Consider the following 18,964-nt stretch of genomic DNA (forward strand, 5'->3'; position numbering starts at 1 on the left):
GCTGCTGCTTCTCAGCGCAGACGTGGGCCCGGGCCACGCACCGGCCTCCAGAGCTCACGGCCCCGCACAGGCCACTCCCTGCTTCACCGGACGGGTGGGACAGGACAGCCCGAGAGGCCAGCGCTGGGCCGGTGGCAGCGACACTGCCAGTGAGTGCCCAGCGCCCAGGTCCCCGCGGTTCACACCCGCCTCTTCTCACGGCCCAGAAATGACGCGGGACACTGGGGGCCTCAGAACCTCCCGAGAGCAGCCGGGTCGCGGGACGGGAACCGCCCCGGGAATGTGTCCCCCGCGGCCACTTCCCCTGGCCATGGGGTTGCGCTGCCACCTCGCCCCTGTCCTCTCCGGCCACTCACGGTGACAGCATGGCCCCGGGTGCGCGATCCCCGAGACCAGCAACGCCGGGTCCCACTGGGGCTCTTCCCACAGCCTGGCCCAGGGCGACCCCTGAGACGCAGACGCCCCGACTGTCGGCTGTGCGGTGGTCCCACTGGCTCGAGTGACCACGCCTTCTCGGTCCCACGCTGTCCCCCCCAGGTCCCACGCAGTCAGGCCCCCCTCGGTTCCACAGCACGAGACGTGGTCCCCTCCCGGGCCTGGGAACGTGGCGCATCCCGGCCTCTGGGTGCCTCGCGGGCCCTGTTCCCGCCGGGAAAGCTGGGGTGTCTCCCGGCGGAGATGGGGGCCCCTTCCTGGCGGACTGTCTCCCGCCCGTGCCCCATTGCTCTCAGCCTGGCCCCCTGGGCTGTGGGTGTCACTTCGCGTGGAAGGAAACGGGGGGCTCCCCGCTTCCCCTTCTGTGGTCACGGAATCGTGAGACGGAGGAGCCTCCGGTTAGAGCCGACTTAGAGCCAAGGCTTTCCCGGGAAGTGATTCATCGGCGCCGGCTTCGTGGAATTCTGAGGGAGACGGCAGCCTGCCGTTCCCCCCCCTCTCCTGTGCACCCTCCACGGGACCGAGGGCAGCTGGCACCCGGCCCCAGGTGAGGCGTGTGCCAGGGAGGGCGCCTGTGGGTGCCCGGGGGCCGCTGCTTCCTTCCAGGGAGAAAAGAGCCTTTCTCGCCCTCTTTTTAAAATTTGGTTTTTGTATTTACTTGTTTTTGGTTAATCCTCACCTGAGGATACTTTTCCCATTGACTTTTAGAGAGAGTGGGAGGGAGGGAGGGAGAGAGAGAGACATTGATTGGTTGCCTCCTGCACGTCCCCCGACCAGGGCCAGGGTTTGAGCTGCAACCAAGGTACGTGCCCTTGACCGGGGAGCAAACCCGGGACCCTTCAGTCTGTAGGTAGACGTTCTAACCCAGCCGTGGGCAAACTACGGCCCGCGGGCCGGATCCGGCCTGTTTGAAATGAATAAAACTAAAAAAAAAAAGACCGTACCCTTTTATGTAATGATGTTTACTTTGAATTTATATTAGTTCACACAAACACTCCGTCCATGCTTTTGTTCCGGCCCTCCGGTCCAGTTTAAGAACCCATTGTGGCCCTCGAGTCAGAAAGTTTGCCCACCCCTGTTCTAACCACTGAACACACTGGCCAGGGCACCTTTGTGGAGAGCGGCTACAGCGTTGGACAGGTTCAAGCCTCAGACTAGTGAGAGGGCCCAGGAGCCTCCCAGCACAATTATAGCCAAAGGCTGTGGTTGTGAGCTTGACCTCATGGCCCGAACCTGTGGCCCCAGGTGGCTGAGTGATGTGGGCTGCGGGAAGTGCAGCAAGTGCTGCCAAAACAAAGCTTGATAGAGTTCAGGGGCACGTGATTGAGTGGATTCAAAACCGCAAGAACATTCTAAACATCTTGGCCACGCCCTTACTTTGCCTGGTGGAAACTGCTTTAAAATAAAGACTCAGCTTGCAGGCCGTGGTGCCGTCTCTCTAATCAGAGGGCAGCGTCCCACCTGGTCCCAGCTTTATCTCTTGTCTGTCCTCAATCCTTCACCCCCCGCCCCAGGCTCACCCCTGGCCGTGCTGAGCGCGGCGCACACCTTTAGCAGTTCTGCCTCATCCGGGGTAATTACAGCGGGGTTTTTGCTGTGTCCTTACCGCCTGCCGTTCCCCAGCGCCCGTGTCTGCGTCGGCCGGCAGGCTGGGCGGCGTTTTATTTCAGGCGGGAGGGGGGGCGGGGGGAGTGAAGGTGCGGCGGCCTGAGCACCACGCCTGTCAGCCGTCCCGTGGGCCCGGAGGACGGGCATGTGTCCCCGGCAGGTTCAGGTGCTCAGATGGACATGACGACGGCCAAGGAACACGTGAGGGAGCGGAGCCCCTTTAGAACGGGGGACGGTGCCGAGTCAGGAGCGAGGGCGCAGGAGGGGTGACGGCGGGAGGGTGAGCAGCGGGGAGCGCCATCCGGGACCCTGCCGGCCTCCTCCCTCCCATCCTGGTCCACGTGGGCCTCGGGACACGCGGGAGCTCGCGGACAGAGAGGCCGGGAAAGCGCTCGCTTCAAGGGTTAGAAATCTCCTTCTCTTTATTTCAGCCTTTTCTTAAGGAAGTAACTGATCATGTTTCAGCCTCTCCCTGAAACATGAAACAGGGCTTGATGCTCCCCCTGCCCGGGGCAGGGAGAGGCTTGGGCTCCTGCTCAAGGTCACGGGCCAAGGTCACCGGCGAGGCGGCCGTCCCGCGTGGGATCCTGGCAGCGAGGGGCCCTCCACGTGGGGCCGGGCCGGGGTCACTCCACACCGTCCAGGCCCTGCCGCTCCCTCCTCTCCAACTGCAGCACCTGGAAGGAGGAGCCTGTGAGAACCTCGTCCTGGGCCCACGTGGACGGTCACGCTTGGACGTACAGGATTCACGGCAGAGGGGGCCGAGGCCGAGGACTGAGAAATCGGGGTGTTGCACGGCGTCCGCCAGGATCTCTCTGTGGCCGGACAGACGCGGGCACAACGCCCCACTGCCCGAGGGGGAGACTGCCGCTGACTCCGGCTTCCCTGGCGTGGCTCCTCAGGGTTCTACGTCTGCACGGCCTCCGAACCCCATTCCATTCCTGATCTGGGGAACCACCGCTGGGCGCATCGGGGGGGGGGACCAAGCCCCGCCTCGCACTAACTCCGTGTGTGGGGGGGGGCGAGTCCTGGGCATATGGGACGTGTAGCAGCACCCCTGGCTCAGCCCCCGGGCCACCCCTGGGCAAGGTAACCAGAGCATCTCCAGCCGCTGCGGCTGTTCCCTGGGGGACCGCCCTCTGAGAGCCATGCACGGAGCGCAGTGTGGGCCGGCTCCAGCCCCACACCAGGCAGGAAGGGGGCTCCCCCAGCCCCATTCTCTAGCTCAGCGGTGCACTCGCCACAGGTCTCACGTCCAGCGTACCCTGTGCTCCCTGCCAGCCGTCTTTCTCCTGCCCCGGCTTACCACATGCACTGGGGGGGTGGGGGTGGGGGTCTAACTGCGGTCTGTCGGTCTGTCTATCTCGGAAAAGGGAAGGGGGGCCTATACCTCCTTTTCAACAATCCTCACCCGGGGATGTTTTTAAATATTTTTATTTTAGGGAGAGAGGGAGAGCCAGAGAGAGGGAGGAGGAGGAAGGGAGGGAGGGAGACGTCGATGTGAGAGAGAAACATCGGCCAGTTGCCTCCCATACGCACCCAACCAGGGATCAAATCTGCAACCTGGGCGTGTGCCCTGACCGGGCATCGAACCCGCGACCTTTGTGCACAGGATGAGCCGCCCGGCCAGGGCCTCCCCTGCTTTCTGTTGTTGTTGACCCTCACCCGAGGGCACTGTTGTCCACTGGTTTTCAGAGAGAGAGGAGGGGGGTAGAGACAGAGAGACACACTGATGTGACACGAACTGGTTGCCTCACACCCGTGCCCAGACCAGGCCAGGGGATCGAGCTGCAACCGAGGTCTGTGCCCTTGACTGGAATCGAACCCAGTCCATGGGCTGAAGCTCCAACCACTGAGCAACCCGGCCAGAGCCTTGTGCCTGTTTTTTTTGTTGTTAATCCTCACCTGAGGATATTCTTTCATTGATTAGAGAGCGGGGGAGAGAGAGGGAAAGACAGAAAGAAACATGGATGTGAGAGAAACACATCCATTGCTGGCCTCCTGCACACACTCTGACCAGGGCCCAGGCAGGGGAGGAGCCTGCAACCGAGGTACGTGCCCTTGACGGGAATCGAACCCGGGACCGTGTGGTCCACAGGCCGATGCTCTATCCACTGAGCCACACTGGCCAGGGCCCTGTGCCTGCTTTTTAAGTGGATGTTATTAACCCTCCCTTGGTTCTATTATTAATTAGGAAAAGGACGGGCAGGGTGGTCTGGAAGCGGTAAGGCCAGTCGTCCAGCACGGACAGTGACCGGCACCGAGTCCATCCCGCGAGGGCCAGCCACTCATTCTGGGGAACGCAGTGCCAGGAACCACAGCCCAGCCCGGAGCAGGGCGTGCCGAACGCTGACGCCAGCCCCTGGCCCTTTGCAGCAGCGAGGGTGGCAGGCGCCGTCCCCCCCGAGCCGCTCCGGCCCGGCCTGGCCGCGGCGCCTCGCTGCCCGCTCACCTGGTTTTCTATGCAGCGGAACTGCCAGGGCCAGCCCACGTGGTAGAGGAACGGCCGCAGGTCGAACCTGTTGTCGTCGGGGCTGTAGCTCTCGGCGTGGTACGCGGGCGTGAGCGTGGTCATCTTGTGTCTGTTCACGGAATACTTGGAGAAGAACCGCTTCACCTTGTCAGCCACCTGGCGGTGGGGAGGCCCGGCGCTTAGAGACCCGAGGCCGGGGCTGCGCCCGCTGACAGATCCCCGCTGCCTCGCACGGCCCGGAGGCGGGAGAGCACTGGGGGGCGGGGCTGAGCTATAATGCAGGTTCCGACAGCAGCGTCGGGAGACCTGAGCGGTCCCGGAAGCTCTGGCTCACCAGGCTGCCCGGCGGTTCCGTGGGGACCTAGTGAGTCCGACAACGGGCCGAAAGCGGCGCCGCTCCGACCTCAGTCCGCTCTCCCCACGGAAGGAGCTCGCCTGCTGCGGTGGGTGAGCCCCTCCCGGGAACATGGCCGGGGCCGAGGGAGGCCCCGCGGTGGGCGCTGGGGACTGGACGGGGGTGTCGGTGAGACGGGGCGTCCTGGTTTTAGCTCACACTTGCCCTGCCAAACCCGCCGCTGCCAGGTGACCACCTGCCCTCACCCCCAAGCCCCCCAGTACCCCCCCCCTGTGAGCGTCGGCGCGGCACCTGCCGGGGGGTGCAGACGTCCCTCCACAGGTGCAGGAGTTTGCAGAACATGCTGTAGGGGCCGGTCTTGGCGATCTTCCGGAGCCTCCCATAGACCGAGAGCTCGGCGTAGGTCATCCCCATGTCCTCCTGCGGGGAGGGCGAGGCGGGTCAGAGCCAGGCGCTGCGAGCTTCCTGGGGAGACAGGCACGGGACCAGGGCCGGGCCTCGGTCCCCGACACCGACGGCCGAGGAGGAAGCCACTTTCAGAAAGCAGACGGACCAGCCGGCAGGGGCTCTGGGTTAGAGCGACGTCCCGACGCGCCAAGGTTGCGGGTTCGATCCCCCGTCAGGGCACATGCGGGAGTCAACAGTGAATGCACCGATGAGTGGACACAAATCAAAGTTCCTCTCCCTCTCCCTCTCCCTCTCAAGTTAATTTTGAAAATTAAATAAAGCCCTGGCCGGTTTGGCTCAATGGATAGAGTGTTGGCTGACGGGTCCTGGGTTTGATTCCCAGTCAGGGCACGTGCCCAGGTTGCAGGCTTGATCCGCAGTGTGGGGCGTGCAGGACGCAGCCAACCAATGATTCTCATCACTGATGTTTCTCTCTCTCTCCCCTCTCTCCCTACTCTCTGACATCAATAAAAAATAGTTTTAAAAAATAAAAATTGAAAAGACGAACCAGACATGTGGCTTGGAGGACTGCAGCTGCGGCCCCTCAAAGGAGATGTTCCGGCCCTAAGCCCCGGGACCTGCAAATTGTGAATTTATTTGAAAACAGGCTAACCCTTGCAGGTGTAAGTAGGATCTCAGGATAAGATCAGCCTGGGTTGGAGGTGGGCCCTATATCCAGGGCAAGGGGCCTCATCAGAGACAGAAGAGAAGGCGGGGGAGAGGCCGAGGCGACCCGGCCACCGCCCAGGGCTGCCTGGAGGAGGCAGGAAGGCAGGAGACGGGCGCGACCACACGAGGACATGGACACGGCACGCGGCCAGCTCCCTGATCGCAACAGAGCGGGTGCCAAATCAATGACAGACGTTTGGAAACTCAAACTAAAATGAGATGAAAAGTAAGATCATCCTAAACAACCCACAGGTCCAGGGAGAACCCGCGGAAAACTCGAGCGCATCCTGCAAAGAGCAAGAACGAGGGCCCCACTCAGCGAGCAGGGGCTGCGGGGAGACCGCGCTCGGAGGCTGCGCTCAGACACCTGCCCTTACGAAGGGGGCGGACAGCCTCGTGCGCAGGGACCTGACCCCCTCCCCGAGCCCCCCCTCCCCGAGCCCCCCCTCCTGATACCAGCGGGCGTGGAGGGAGGAAGGAAATCGGTGAACAGAACAGAAACGTGGAGAAAACCCGACCGTGTAGCCCGGCTCGCACGGCTCAGTGGTTGAGCGTCGACCTGTGAACCAGGAGGTCACGGTCCGATTCCTGGCGGGGGGGGGGGGTCAGGGCACAGGCCCGGATTGTGGGCTCGGTCCCTAGTGTGGGGCGTGCAGGGGGCAGCCAGTCCGTAACTTTCTCATCCTTTATGCTTCTCTCTCCCTCTCGGAAATCAATAAAAATAAAAAAAGAAAATTGTGTTTCTAGACACTGGCAAGGAGCCCCCAGAAACAAAATTCAGAAAACAATTCCATTTTCAACGGGACCCAGAAGAACTACTTAACAAGTGAACTGGACAAAACAGTCGCACGGTCACTCTGAAACCTGCAAAACGTCGTTGGAAGATGAACAAGATCTCACTACACGGCCAGGAGACCGAACACATCAGGACGGCGACTGACCTACGGTCGACGCCTGCGCCAGGCAAGTCCGCGCTGGGCTCTCTCTGGCAGAAACAGACAAGCTGATCCCAAACTTCACGTGGAAATGCTACGGACCCAGAATTCCCAAAATTATCTTGACAAAGAACCAGGCGGAGACCTCACACGCCCCCATTTCCACACGTGCTAACGACAAGAGCCACAGCCGTGGAGACCGGGTGGGACCGGCGTGGACGTGGACGCACAGAGGACGGGACAGAAGCCAGAGCAAACCCGCCGTTACCGTCGGCTGATCACAACGTCGCCGCGACGAGGCAGCGGGAGACAGAGCAGCGTCTGCAGCAAGTGACGCTGGGACCCCTTCCTCACGCCACTCGGCAACGGACCCTGCGAGTCACAGACCCGAGTGCGAGGCCAGCCCTCTCCCGCTCCCAGGAGAGGAACAGGTGTCCCTGTGCCCTCAGGGGCCGCAGCAGGACGTCAGCGGTCCCGGATGTGACGCAGGCCCGGCCCGCCCTCAGCGCCCGCTGCAGCCGGAAACCAGAGCCTGGGACCCCCCGGCCGGGTCACGAAAGGCAGCCGGGATGGAGGGGCGACAGTCTTCTGTGAGGTCACCCACAGGCGTGCAGACACCCCCCCGCCGTCCACTCCTCCCTGCCCACTCCCCTCACGTCACCCCTGCTCCCAACCTCTGGAAGGCCAAGTCCAAATGTCAAAGGCCAGCAGTGGCCGCACCGCCCGGGCTCCCAGGCCAGAATCCCAGCAGTGGAGCCCAGTGCCCCGGGCAGCAAAGGGCCACGACGGAGCCCAGGGCACACACACCGGCCCAGGGAGACGGCAGAAGTGCAGGGACAGAGCCACCACATTACCTCGTCCGTCTGGGACACCTGTCCGTCGGCCAAGGGCTCCAGCTCTGCGGTGGCCGGGGCGGCCAGGATGCTGCGAACAAGACAGGCAAGTCAGGGCGGCTGGACGCTAATGAAGGCACAGGTACCACCAGGCTCTCCGCTCAGCACAGGACGGACGGACAGAGCAGGGGATGGGCAACGGGGGATGGGGACCAGGCGGCAGGAGCCTGGGGAGCAGGAAGGAAGGAAGGAGTGCCTGGTCGCGGGACCCCAAGTGCTGGCGGAAGGGAGATGTTGTCCGGCCGCCGGGGGCTGGGGAGGGGGTGGCTGAGGGGCTAGGGAGGCCGGGCCACGGCTCAGGGCCCAGCCGGGCTGGCGGGGGACCCACCGCTGCAGGGCGGGGAGCTGGAAGCGCTCGAGGCAGAACTCGACGAAGACCCGCAGGTCCGTCTTGCTGATGCCGCCGATGGGGTTGATGTCAGCGCTGGAGCAGTCGTACTTGGTCAGGTAGCCCAGGAGGCTGCGCGAGAGAACACGGGGTTCCGTGCGGCCGACCCGAGGGGTGCGATTCGCCCAGCGCGGCGGCCTGGCATCTCCGGGACTTGGCACCCCCCGTGCAGCTCACAGAACCGGCAGAGGCCGTGGAAACACCGCTGTGGGCAGCACTCGCCCTCCAAGATCCAGGAGCCCAGGCCCCTCCCACGCCCGCGGCATACACACCTCTCGTCCACGTTGGCGGACCCCAGCACCAGCAGCCCACCGGGGGCGCCCCGGGCCCAGAGGCTCAGCTGAGCAAAAAGGTAGGCGACGACCATCCTGAGCCGAGCCTGACGGGAGGGGAAGCGTCACCGTGTGTGGGGCACGTGGAGGGCGACGCGGGCCTCACGCCCGGTCCCGTCGCGGCTCGAGAGGCCGCCCCACGCAGCCCCTGGAACACGGGACAGTCGAGGCTCTCGGCTTCCTCGCTCCGCTCCGGGGAAGGCGGCGTGCGGGCCCTGCTATGCCTCCTCGGCTGCCCATCATGGTGCCCGTGCGCGCTCGGCGGGGCCGAGTCAAAGGCAGAAGGGCCTAGAGCAGCGGTTCTCAACCTGTGGGTCGCGACCCCTTTGGCGGTCAAACGACCCTTTCACGGGGGTCGCCTAAGACCATCCTGCGTATCAGATATTTACATGACGATTCATCACAGCAGCAACATGACAGTGATGAAGTAGCAACAGAAATAATTTTATGGTTGGGTCACAACATGAGGAGCTGTATTTAAAGGGCCAGAAGGTTGAGAACCACTGGCCTAGGGCCTGGGGCCGAGTGTTGGTGGCGGGACTGGGCTGCACAGTGGCCGGGAGGAACCTGGCCGCCTCGTCTGCTCCCTCCACACTGGCCTCCCTGGAGGAGGGGAGGCCGCCATGCCCAGCGGAAGGGGACAGAGAGGCCCAATGCGAGCGGCCGGAGCTCAGGGCAGCCGGTCAGCATCCAGCTCCCCAGAGGCAGCCACTCACCGAAGATGCAGAACACACACCCTCACACACACACTGTGTACGCACACACATACACACATTGTGCACACATACACACTGTGCACACACACTGTGCACATACACTGTGCACACTCCCATCTCACGCTCACACCAGTGCCGATTCACACCCCTACACCCACTCCTGTGCACACACACTTGTGCACTCACACTTGTGCACTCACAGATGCTCACAACCCACATGCACCCTTTCAAACTCACATACACGGTTGTGCACACACATACCTTCACCCACGCACCCCCTCAGACACGCTTACTCTTGCACACTTATACTCACATGCACGCTGTCTCGCACCCTGACCCTTACATGCACACACACACACGTGCACACACCGACTGGCCCTGTCCGGGAGGCCGCATGGGCAGTGTCTCCGGGGCTCCCTGCGGCCCCATGCAGGGACGGGGCGGGGCGGGGCTGGGAGGCGCACCTGCACGTTCTGCAGCGCCAGGTTCTCCTTGCTGCTGCCCCCGTGAGCCGCAAACTGAGGCCTCTTCCCCGTCACCAGGCTGAAGATGCTCATGACGGCCGTCACGGCGGGGTCGATGCTGAGGCCGATGTGGTGGCTGGAGGAAAGGGCGGGCGTGAGGGGCTTCTGTGCACGTGCGCAAGGGGTGTGTGTGCACAAGGGGTGGGCATGAGGGATGTGCATTGGGGTGGGTGTGAGGGGCATGTGCAAGGGGTGGGCGTGAGGGGCGTGTGCACAAGGGGTGGGCGTGAGGGGCGTGTCTGCGTGTGCACAGGGGTGGGTGTGAGGGGCGTGCCTGCGTGTGCACAGGGGTGGGTGTGAGGGGCGTGCCTGCGTGTGCACAAGGGGTGGGTGTGAGGGGCGTGCCTCCATGTGCACAGGGGTGGGTGTGAGGGGCGTGCCTGCGTGTGCACAGGGGTGGGTGTGAGGGACGTGCGTGCGTGTGCACAGGGGTGGGTGTGAGGGGCGTGCCTGCGTGTGCATGCGGCAAAGCACACACAACACAAAATCCACGCCGACCACTACAAAGTGCACGACTCGGTGGCAGCTGGTGCGTCCACATGCTGTGCAATCACCACCTGTCTCGCTCCAGAACTTTCCATCACCCAAAAGGAGACGCTGGACCCACCAGCTGTCACTCCCCTCTCCCCTCCAGCCCCGAGGACGCCCTGTCCACCCGTCTCTCTGGCCCTGCCTCTTCGGGACGTGTCACGGACGAGGGTCACACGGGGCTGGCCCCTCTGTGTCTGGCTGGTCCTCAGCACCACGGCCTCCCGACCGAGGGCAGCAGGTGCCAGGCCCCTTCCTTCCGGGGACCGGACAGTGAATCCACTGCGAGGAGGGGCCGTGCGTGGCTGTGACGGACGCCGGGACGTGGCGCACTGGACCTGAGCCCTGCGTGCGGTCCCTCGGGCACCGGGCTGCAGGGGGACCAGGGGCAGCCGCCCTGAGCTCAGCACACAGGCGGGCGGTGCCCCTCTGTCCTAAGAGGCAGAGTGAGGGGGACACGAGGAGGCCCTAGTCACCCCGCTCTGGAGAGAAGCCCTGTCCCCTCCTTCCTCAGGCACAGGGGCCGCTGGGGCGAGGGCAGCCCTGCAGCCGGGACCCGGGCGGGAAGGGGGGGAATCGGGCAGCTGGGACGGGGGGACATGACACACGGGCTCCTGGGACGTGGCTCAGACCACGAGGCAGTGGCCCCTGCTTGACCCCGGATGTGTGCTTAGCCACAAACGTGTCGCGGCCCCCGGCCCTGGCCACCACCGGCGACCCACTCACCTCCCGATCTGCTGGGCCAACTCCCGAGCCCTGTCGCTGGTCTCCCGGGAGGAGTTCTCGCTGGCCATGTAGCAGGTGGTCAGCAGGCGCCCGCAGAGCTCCCGGGGGTCCTCGGGGGTGTAGCCGGCCTCGCTCACGAGCGTCCGGACGTCGGCCAGCACCTCCTGATCTGAAAGCCGCCGCAGAGGGTGGCAGCCGCGTGCTGGGCACGGAGCCCGCGGAGCCCGGGCCCACCCTCCCCACCGCCCTCCCCACCGCCCTCCCCACCGCCCTCCCCACCGCCCTCCCCATCACCCCGGGAATCTCGTCACCCCGGCAGCACCGGTCACCCCTGCTCTTGGTTTGTGTTGCTAAGGGGACACCGATGTCGAGGCAGACGGAGGATCGGAACTGGGGTTGCCCGGCCTGAAGCCGTGCGCCTTGCACCGGCCACGCTGACACACAGCTCGGCCGGTGTCTGAATCCCAGGAAGGGACCTGAACGGCCTTGCTGTCCCCAGGCCCAGGCCCCGGGCGCGAGGCTGTGACAGCTCAGCACGTCCGCAAAGCCCCCGGGACCTGGTTCCCCTCGGCTCCGCCCGGGGCAGCGAGTGCGGATCCCCCACCCCCCCAGCCACAGGGGCCACCTACTTCCATTCCTCACGGCCTCACAGACCTGGCGGCACATGGAGTGGACGAGGCAGGCGGTGGCCGCGCTGTCCAGGCCGCCACTCAGGGGCAGGAAGAACCCCGCCTGCAAGGGGCCAACCAGACGCAGCCTGAGCCCAGCCTCGGGGACGTGGCGCCCCGCCCCACCCCCCCGCCAGCCTGACCAGCGCCCACAAAACTGCGCGGGCGCCCAGCTTACAGGGCAGAAGAGGGTGCCCTGCCCTGCACACCCCACGGTGGGCTCCAGGGGCAGGGCCTTCCGCGGGGAGAACGGCCAAGGGTGACTCCACAGGCACTGGAGACGGCATGACCCCAACGCTGGCCACACGCAGAGCCCCGCCTGGCGTGCCCTGCGGCCCCGGCCGTGCAGACCGAGCTCCTGACTACGTCCCAGCGGGGAAACGCTTTGCCTGGGTTGCGTTTAAAAAACAAACATTGGGCCCGGCAGGCACGGCTCAGGGGGTGAGCATCGACCTATGAACCAGGAGGTCACAGTGCGATTCCCAGTCAGGGCCCAGGCCCAGGTGTGGGCTCCATTCCCAGTGGGGGGCGTGCAGGAGGCAGCCGGTCCATGATTCTCTCTCATCGTTGATGTTTCTCTCTCTCTCCCCTCTCCCTTCCTCTCGGAAGTCAACAAAAAAAAAGTTTTTAATATAGTAAACACATATTTAAAGAAAACGAACAGCCAAACAAAAAAATCACTCTCCTGCACAGAATCGACACACACCAGCGAGGAGGAGCAGGTCGGCGGGTGCGGCCCTGAGGTCCTACCTGTTGGCTTCGTCTTAAAAAGTCCCAGAGCCAGCAAGCGGGTCCGAGGCTGGGGGGCAACAGGGGGAGTCAGGTGTGGGGTTTGGTCCCTGGTGGGGGGGTGCCTGGGGGAGTGTGGGGGGAGGGGAGGGTAGAGGACAGGGCTTCTGTCTCGAGTCTCCGTGGGACACGCTCAGAGCTGGGGTGCACCCGGTGGCGGTGGCTGCAGCGTCCACACCATCGGCCCCAGATGCGGTGACCGCCTCCTAACAAGAGCTCCCCAGACAGGATTCTGAGATCCCAGCACCGCCCACCTGATCTCCTCGCCGACGCTGTGGTATCTCCACTCCACGGGCTCCGACAGCGGCTGCAGCAGGTCCTCGCGGCACGAGAGGGCGAAGTCCACCTTCACGCGGGGGTAGGGGCTCGCCCTGCTGGCCTGTGGGTGGAGTCGGGCCTGATGGTGACCCGGTGCCACCTCAGGGCCCCACGCGGCTGAGCGGGACTCTGTCCGCCACTGGACGCACGTCAGAGCCGCAGCGGGCGACCCTCCCACCCACTGGACGGCCACGATCGGAGAGACGGACGGCACCGTGTCGGCGGGACGTGGAGGGGCGGAGCCCTCGGACGTGCACGGCCGGTGGGGTGCAGGAGGGGCGGGACGGCGGGCAGCTCCCCCAAAGGTAACGGTAGAAGGGCCCCGTGACCCAGCACTTCGCGCCCGGCCAGACCCCGGGAGAAGCGGGAACTGCGTCCATGAGAACCGGGGCCTGTGCTCCCAGCCGCACGTTCGTCCGGACAGAACGTGGCAACAGCCCACACGCCCGTCTACGGACGAGGGACAAACGGCGCGGTCCAGCCACGCAATGATGTCACTCGGCCAGCAAGAGGCACGGAGCCCCGCACGCTGCCACGTGGATGGAGCACGAAAGCATTCTGCTCCGTGGGAAGCCAGTCCCCGCACACGGGCGTGAGGAGGCAGCTGGTCCACGATTCTCTCTCATCATGGATTTTCTCTCTCTCTCCCCGTCTCCCTTCCTCTCTGAAATCAATAAAAATAAATTTAAAAAAAGAAAAAAAGAAATGGGGGTGGGTGGGAGCGGCCAGAGAGGTCAGTGGGGGGAAAGGAGACTTATGTAACACTTAAAACAATAAAGAATTTAAATTTTAAAAAAAAGAGAAAAGTTCTAACACTGTGGTGAGGCTGCATAGTATATGCAGGAATATCCTAAAGCCACAGAATCGCGCTGAGTCAGTGAACTGTGTGGTGTGGGAAAGACGCCTCAATAAAGCTGTTGTTTAAAAAAAAAGCGTCTGGGTCTCGGGCCAGCGCCCGCCAGGTGCCCACGTACCGCCAGGTTCCGGGAGGACATCTCGGCCCGGTAGCTCCTGACGTCCTCCAGGTCCAGCGTGGCGGTGAGCACCTCCTGCGGGCGTGGGGGGGTGAGTGCCTCTCGCCCACGCGCCGGTCGCCGCCCCGAGGTAACAGGTGCGCCCACCGCACGGGGTGGAGCCCTGTGGCCCCGGACGGGCGGTCAGGCCGGGACCCGCCGTCGCTCACGCGGGCGCCCGCAGAGCCGGGTGGGATCCTGGGCACGATGGCATTTCCGCCCGTTTCGGCAGTAACAGCCGTCGCCCCTCTGGCTTCCCCACACGGAGGCGGACGACGCAGTCCCCAGACCTTCCCCTCTGCTTCCTTCCCTCTAACCCCCCGATCGCTCCAGGTCCCCGCCAGCCGCGGACTTACCCACACACGCCCGCCACACGCTGGGGGGGCAGGGGACCAGGTCGCCCCCTCTCGTTACTACAGGGCCTCCTCCTCCCACAGCCACACGGGGTCCCCGGACGCCCAGCGCCACTCAGGGCGACGCTGGTGGTGCGTGTGGGGGCGAGTGCAGCGGGTGGAGGGGAACCGCCAGGCAGGAGCCTTCAGGGCCCCACTGGACACCCCAGTTGTGGGGGACAGAGCACCGACGGGGAAGGGACCCCGCGGCTCTCACCACGTCGTCCAGGGAGAACTGGGATCCCTGCGCGAACACGGCGCCGTTCATGGCGATCATGGCGCAGCCGTCGTAGTAGAGCCGGTCCCCGTCGCAGCCCTTCTGGTTGGCCAGCAGGTAGATGCCGCCGTTCTGCAAGGCGCAGGCCACAGCGCGTCGGCGAGGTCCGTGCCGTGGCGCCACCGGCCCGCAGGCCGCAGACCCCGCCCGCGAGCTCACTGCGTGTCCCCAGGAAGAAATGCCGGCGCTCAGGAGGCCCACAGCCTGCGGCCACCGCACTTGGCCTTCTGGGCTCCCAGGCGGGACGTCAGTGCCCACGTCAGCGCCCACATCCCCCCCACAGCCCCGTGGGGGGCGCTGGCATCTCTGTCCGTCAGGAGGGGACACGAAGGTGCCGAGAAGACAGACCCGGTGAGGAAGCCGAGGTCCTGACCCAGCTCAGCTGATGCAAGCTGTCCCGCGAGCCACCCAACAACGCGCCTCACTGTGTCGCAAGAAGGCAGATGGCCCGGCCCTGTGGCTCGGCCACGAGCGACCACCAGGGACCAAGAGGTGGCCGGCTGGATTCCCGGTCAGAGCACATGCGTGGGTTGCAGGCTCCATCCCCAGTAGGGGGCGTGCAGGAGGCAGCCGGTCCATGACGTTTCTCTCTCTTTCTCATCAATGTTTCTCTCTCTCCCTTTCTCTCCAAAAATCAATAAAAATGTATTTTTTAAAAAAGAGTGAATGTGCGGGTGGTCCCCAGGCTACACCACAAAGCCAACGGCAAATGGCTCAGCCCCGTTCTCGGTCCCCGTGTCACTTGTCCCAAAACACCGTGCAGCGGGTGAGGGCGGGAGGCGGACGCTGGCGGGTGAGGGCGGGAGGCGGATGCAGTGGGTGAGGGAGGGCGGCGGACACTGGTGGGTGAGGGCGGGCGGCAGTCGCTGGCGGGTGAGGGCGGGAGGCGGAGGCTGGCGGGAGGCAGACGCTGGCGGGTGTGCCCCGTGCCTGCTCCAGAGGGGATGTCACAGCGCCTGCCTCGCAGGGTGGATGCCAGGGCTGGACGAGTCGGGCAGGCGGCCCCCAGCCGAGGAGCGAGCTGCTTGCTGAGCGCCGGCCGCACTAGCAGGACTGGGTGGTCCTCGTGTGCGGGCCACGCCCTGTGCCGGGGCTGGGACTCGGGCGAGTGCGAGACACAGCGCCGGCCCTGGTGCCCGCGTGCTCCAGCGTCCCGGCCGGTGCCTACCTTGGTGGTGGCCATGGTGACCAGGTCCACCCTGGCGTGGGCTTTGCGCAGCACGTGGTGGCTGCCGGAGGCGTTGGTGAAGATCTCCACGCCGTCCAGGCCCATGGCGATGTGCGGGCTGCGGGCAGAAGCGGGTGAGGGAAGAGACCGCTGTGCCCCCAACCCGCCTGCCCAGCCCCGCACGCTCTCAGGCATCTCCTGTCTCCACGGCCCACGGCCGGGAACTCCCGACGGTCGCAAGTCCCCGTGCTCCCGGCTGGCTGGGCAAGGACGGGCCCTGGAGACGCGGGAGGCGGGCGGGCTGACCTCTGCGGCGTCCAGAGCTCCTCACAGATCTCGCTCCCGATGCAGGTGTCCCGCGTGGCCAGCACCGCGTCGCCGAAGGGCACGGTTTCCTGCAGGCGGACAGAGCAGGAGGCCGTGGCCACCCGTCTGGGCTGCGAGCTGCCCTAGGACCCCGTGTCCCCCGGGGACCGTCATGAGGCCACCGTTCTGCTTCGAGGCCTAATGCGCCCTCAGCTTGGAGCCCTCCCAGCCCAGGTGGCTGGCACGGCTGGCACCTCCCTGCTGCCCCTCAGGGTCACTAGCCGGAGCCGGAGCCGGAGCCAGAGCCAGAGCTGGAGCCGAGCTGGGAGCTGCCCGGAGCTCATGTGGCTGAGCGCACGGGATCAGCTCTGCAAGTGCCCCGGGCGTCACCACGGCTACAATGACAACAGCTCTCACTCGTCCAGGGTCCCTCCAGGCTCCACCTGGCGCTGAGCGCTCTCTGCCTCCTCTATGCGCCTATGCCCTTGGCCTGTCACTAGGGAGTAGCCCATCCCCGGGTCAGCAATGGCCCGAAAGGGCTCACGGGGGTCCTGCCACTGTGACGGGAGGGCTCCCGCCCCACAGGGTCCCCCACCGGCCTCACCTGCTTGGTCACGTCCTGGATCATCCGAGGGAGGAAATACTCCTCCGTCTGCCTGCAAGGGAAACAGCGTGGGCCTGAGCCTCGTGGTCGCTGCCGTCTCTCCCTCTCCCTTCCTCTCTGAAATCAACGAAAACATGTTTGAAAAAATGCAGAGGTGCGTCCTGAGGTGCCTGGAGACAGGAGCAAGTGAACCGGACGGGGAGCAGGGCTCGGGCACCGGGCAGTGCAGGGGGGCTGGCTTGTTATCAGGCTCGCGCAGCTATTGGTGACGTTTAAAACCGAATCTATATATCGACCTATAAAAGGCTGATATGCAGTGTCCCCTCGGGAGTTCAACCAAGAGACGGATTTCGATCGCTTGCTATGACCTGCTCTGTCCACCAGGGGGCAGCGTGGAACGAAGGAAGGCCCTGGCCAGCAGCCAGCAACTGGGGAAGGAAGGCCCCAGTCAGCCCTGATTGCCGGCCAGGCCTAGGGACCCTCCCTGTGCACGAATTTTGTGCACCGGACATCTAGTTCTTCCATAAAAAAGCAAAGTAGCTGAACTGTATAAAGGAATGAACCACTGGACGACTCTCACAAGCACCCTGCACAGGAGCCGGCTAGGGAAGCACGCACGCATGACTCTGCGTGAGACCCAGCGATGGAGCCCGTGCTGGGAGGGTCCGCCCTCCCCACCCCACCCCCCGGGGCAGGAGGTAGGCGGGAGCGTCCCCTCTGCCCGCGGGTGCCGCCTGCACCAATGCACTCCACCGCCCAAAGCTAAGCACCTAAAAGCGAACACTGTGTTCTACGTTATTCACACTGCAATGAGAAGGTTAAACGTTATTTGATATAATAATCCTAAGTCCTAATTGTTTTTGGTCAATCCTCACCCGAGGATATTTTTCCATTGATTTCTAGAGAGCGTGGATGGGAGAGAGACAGAGAGAAACATCGATCGGTTGCATCCCGCACGCACCCCTGACCGGGCCGGGGACTGAGCCTGAACCCAGTTTGCCCCGGGGGACATGTGACCTCATGTCTGCGACCTTCCGGTTGTCACAGTGGACGGAAGTCAGGGGCGGCCAGGGAGGCAGCTGCACACTTCCCGTGGGAGCACAGCCCACAGGAGCACGGTCCAGCCCCGAGCAGCAGGGCTGGCGTGGGGAGACCCTGACACACAGGCTCGCAAGATCGGCCGGGAGTGGGGGCCGGGGACGGGTGATGCCCTGTGACAAACTGGCTGCCACTTAATCAGCAGCAGCTAAATGCCAGGGGCTGGGGCCGGAGCTGTGGCCGAATTCCGTGGTCTCCCCCACGATCCGGACGGTGGCTCCTCCGGGTGAAGACGCCTCACAGACCCCGGAGAACGCACCTGCGCGTCGGACAGGGACTCACCGGCTCCTGGACCAGGGGGTGAACCAGCGCAGCTCGCGGTAGTTCCCTTCGTTGGCCAAGGCCATCTTGGGTCTGATGAGCAGGATCCTCCTGCAGGAGGGGACAGGGTGCCCCTGAGACCCCAGGCCCGGTCACGAGGGCAGCCCAGGCCGCCCGCCCGTCACGGAGCCTGACACCAGCGGGTGTCGCTCCGAGGGGCTGCGAGGGGCAGTGGGGAAGCCCACCCTAGTGTGACGGACCTCCCTCTCCAGGGCCCAGTGTCCCCAAACCTCACCCACTGTCTCTAACTCCCCAGGGAGCTGTGTCGGGGGCAGGGGCCGGGAGAGGCAGCGTTACTGGCATCGCCTGCCTGGTGCCCAGGAAGCCCCCGGGGACGGATCACAGCCCCGCCCGGAGCCCGGACACCCACCTGTTGAGAAATATCACCCTGCAGTTGTAGCGGACGTTACGGTGCATCACGGGCCTGCGGGGAGAGGGCGCCTCACTAAACACGCTGAGCCCCCTCCCGTGTGCTTCCGAGAGACCCCGTGGCCAGTCACAGCAAGAACGAGGATGAGGGGGAGGACACAGGCACGCAGATGCCGGGGGAGGGGAAGCAAGGGTGGCCATGTTCACGGGAGACAGGCGGAGCTGACATAAACAGACGCCACCCCGGGCCCACCAACCTGCTGTTAGCAACGTGTGGCCCAGACCCACACTAGGACAGCACCAGGCCAGGCCCACCTGTGACCTCCACCCATGTGACCTCCACCTGTGAGCCTCCACCTGTGAGCCTCCACCTGTGGGCCTCCCCCTGTGGGCCTGCACCTGTGGGCCTCCACCTGTGGGCCTGCACCTGAGGGCCTGCACCTGTGGGCCTGCACCTGTGGCCTCCACCTGTGAGCCTCCACCTGTGAGCCTCCACCTGTGGGCCTCCCCCTGTGGGCCTGCACCTGTGGGCCTCCGCCTGTGGGCCTCCACCTGTGGGCCTGCACCTTTGGGCCTGCACCTGTGAGCCTCCACCTGTGAGCCTCCACCTGT

The 18,964-nt window shown here is 64.7% G+C and overlaps 1 protein-coding gene across 1 annotated transcript in view; it reads right to left on the reverse strand.

The window, feature by feature from the left end:
- Window positions 1-2,439: 2,439 nt before the first annotated feature.
- NADSYN1 (NAD synthetase 1) overlaps window positions 2,440-18,964 on the reverse strand; it is a 17,165-nt gene continuing 640 nt past the window's right edge. The window contains exons 3-20 of the mRNA XM_023748684.1: window positions 18,354-18,407; window positions 17,945-18,034; window positions 16,565-16,616; window positions 15,961-16,049; window positions 15,655-15,772; window positions 14,427-14,558; window positions 13,779-13,853; window positions 12,741-12,865; window positions 12,448-12,496; window positions 11,659-11,761; window positions 11,030-11,198; window positions 9,716-9,851; window positions 8,476-8,582; window positions 8,144-8,275; window positions 7,777-7,846; window positions 5,163-5,291; window positions 4,496-4,672; window positions 2,440-2,720 (exon numbers count right to left, since the gene is read on the reverse strand). Coding sequence (XP_023604452.1) covers window positions 2,670-2,720; window positions 4,496-4,672; window positions 5,163-5,291; window positions 7,777-7,846; window positions 8,144-8,275; window positions 8,476-8,582; window positions 9,716-9,851; window positions 11,030-11,198; window positions 11,659-11,761; window positions 12,448-12,496; window positions 12,741-12,865; window positions 13,779-13,853; window positions 14,427-14,558; window positions 15,655-15,772; window positions 15,961-16,049; window positions 16,565-16,616; window positions 17,945-18,034; window positions 18,354-18,407 — 1,858 coding nt within the window. The 3' untranslated portion in view covers window positions 2,440-2,669. The remainder of the gene's footprint in view (window positions 2,721-4,495; window positions 4,673-5,162; window positions 5,292-7,776; window positions 7,847-8,143; window positions 8,276-8,475; window positions 8,583-9,715; window positions 9,852-11,029; window positions 11,199-11,658; window positions 11,762-12,447; window positions 12,497-12,740; window positions 12,866-13,778; window positions 13,854-14,426; window positions 14,559-15,654; window positions 15,773-15,960; window positions 16,050-16,564; window positions 16,617-17,944; window positions 18,035-18,353; window positions 18,408-18,964) is intronic.

This window comes from Myotis lucifugus, unplaced genomic scaffold (assembly GCF_000147115.1).
Source record: "Myotis lucifugus unplaced genomic scaffold, Myoluc2.0 scaffold_1668, whole genome shotgun sequence".
Classification (NCBI taxonomy): Eukaryota; Metazoa; Chordata; class Mammalia; order Chiroptera; family Vespertilionidae; genus Myotis; species Myotis lucifugus.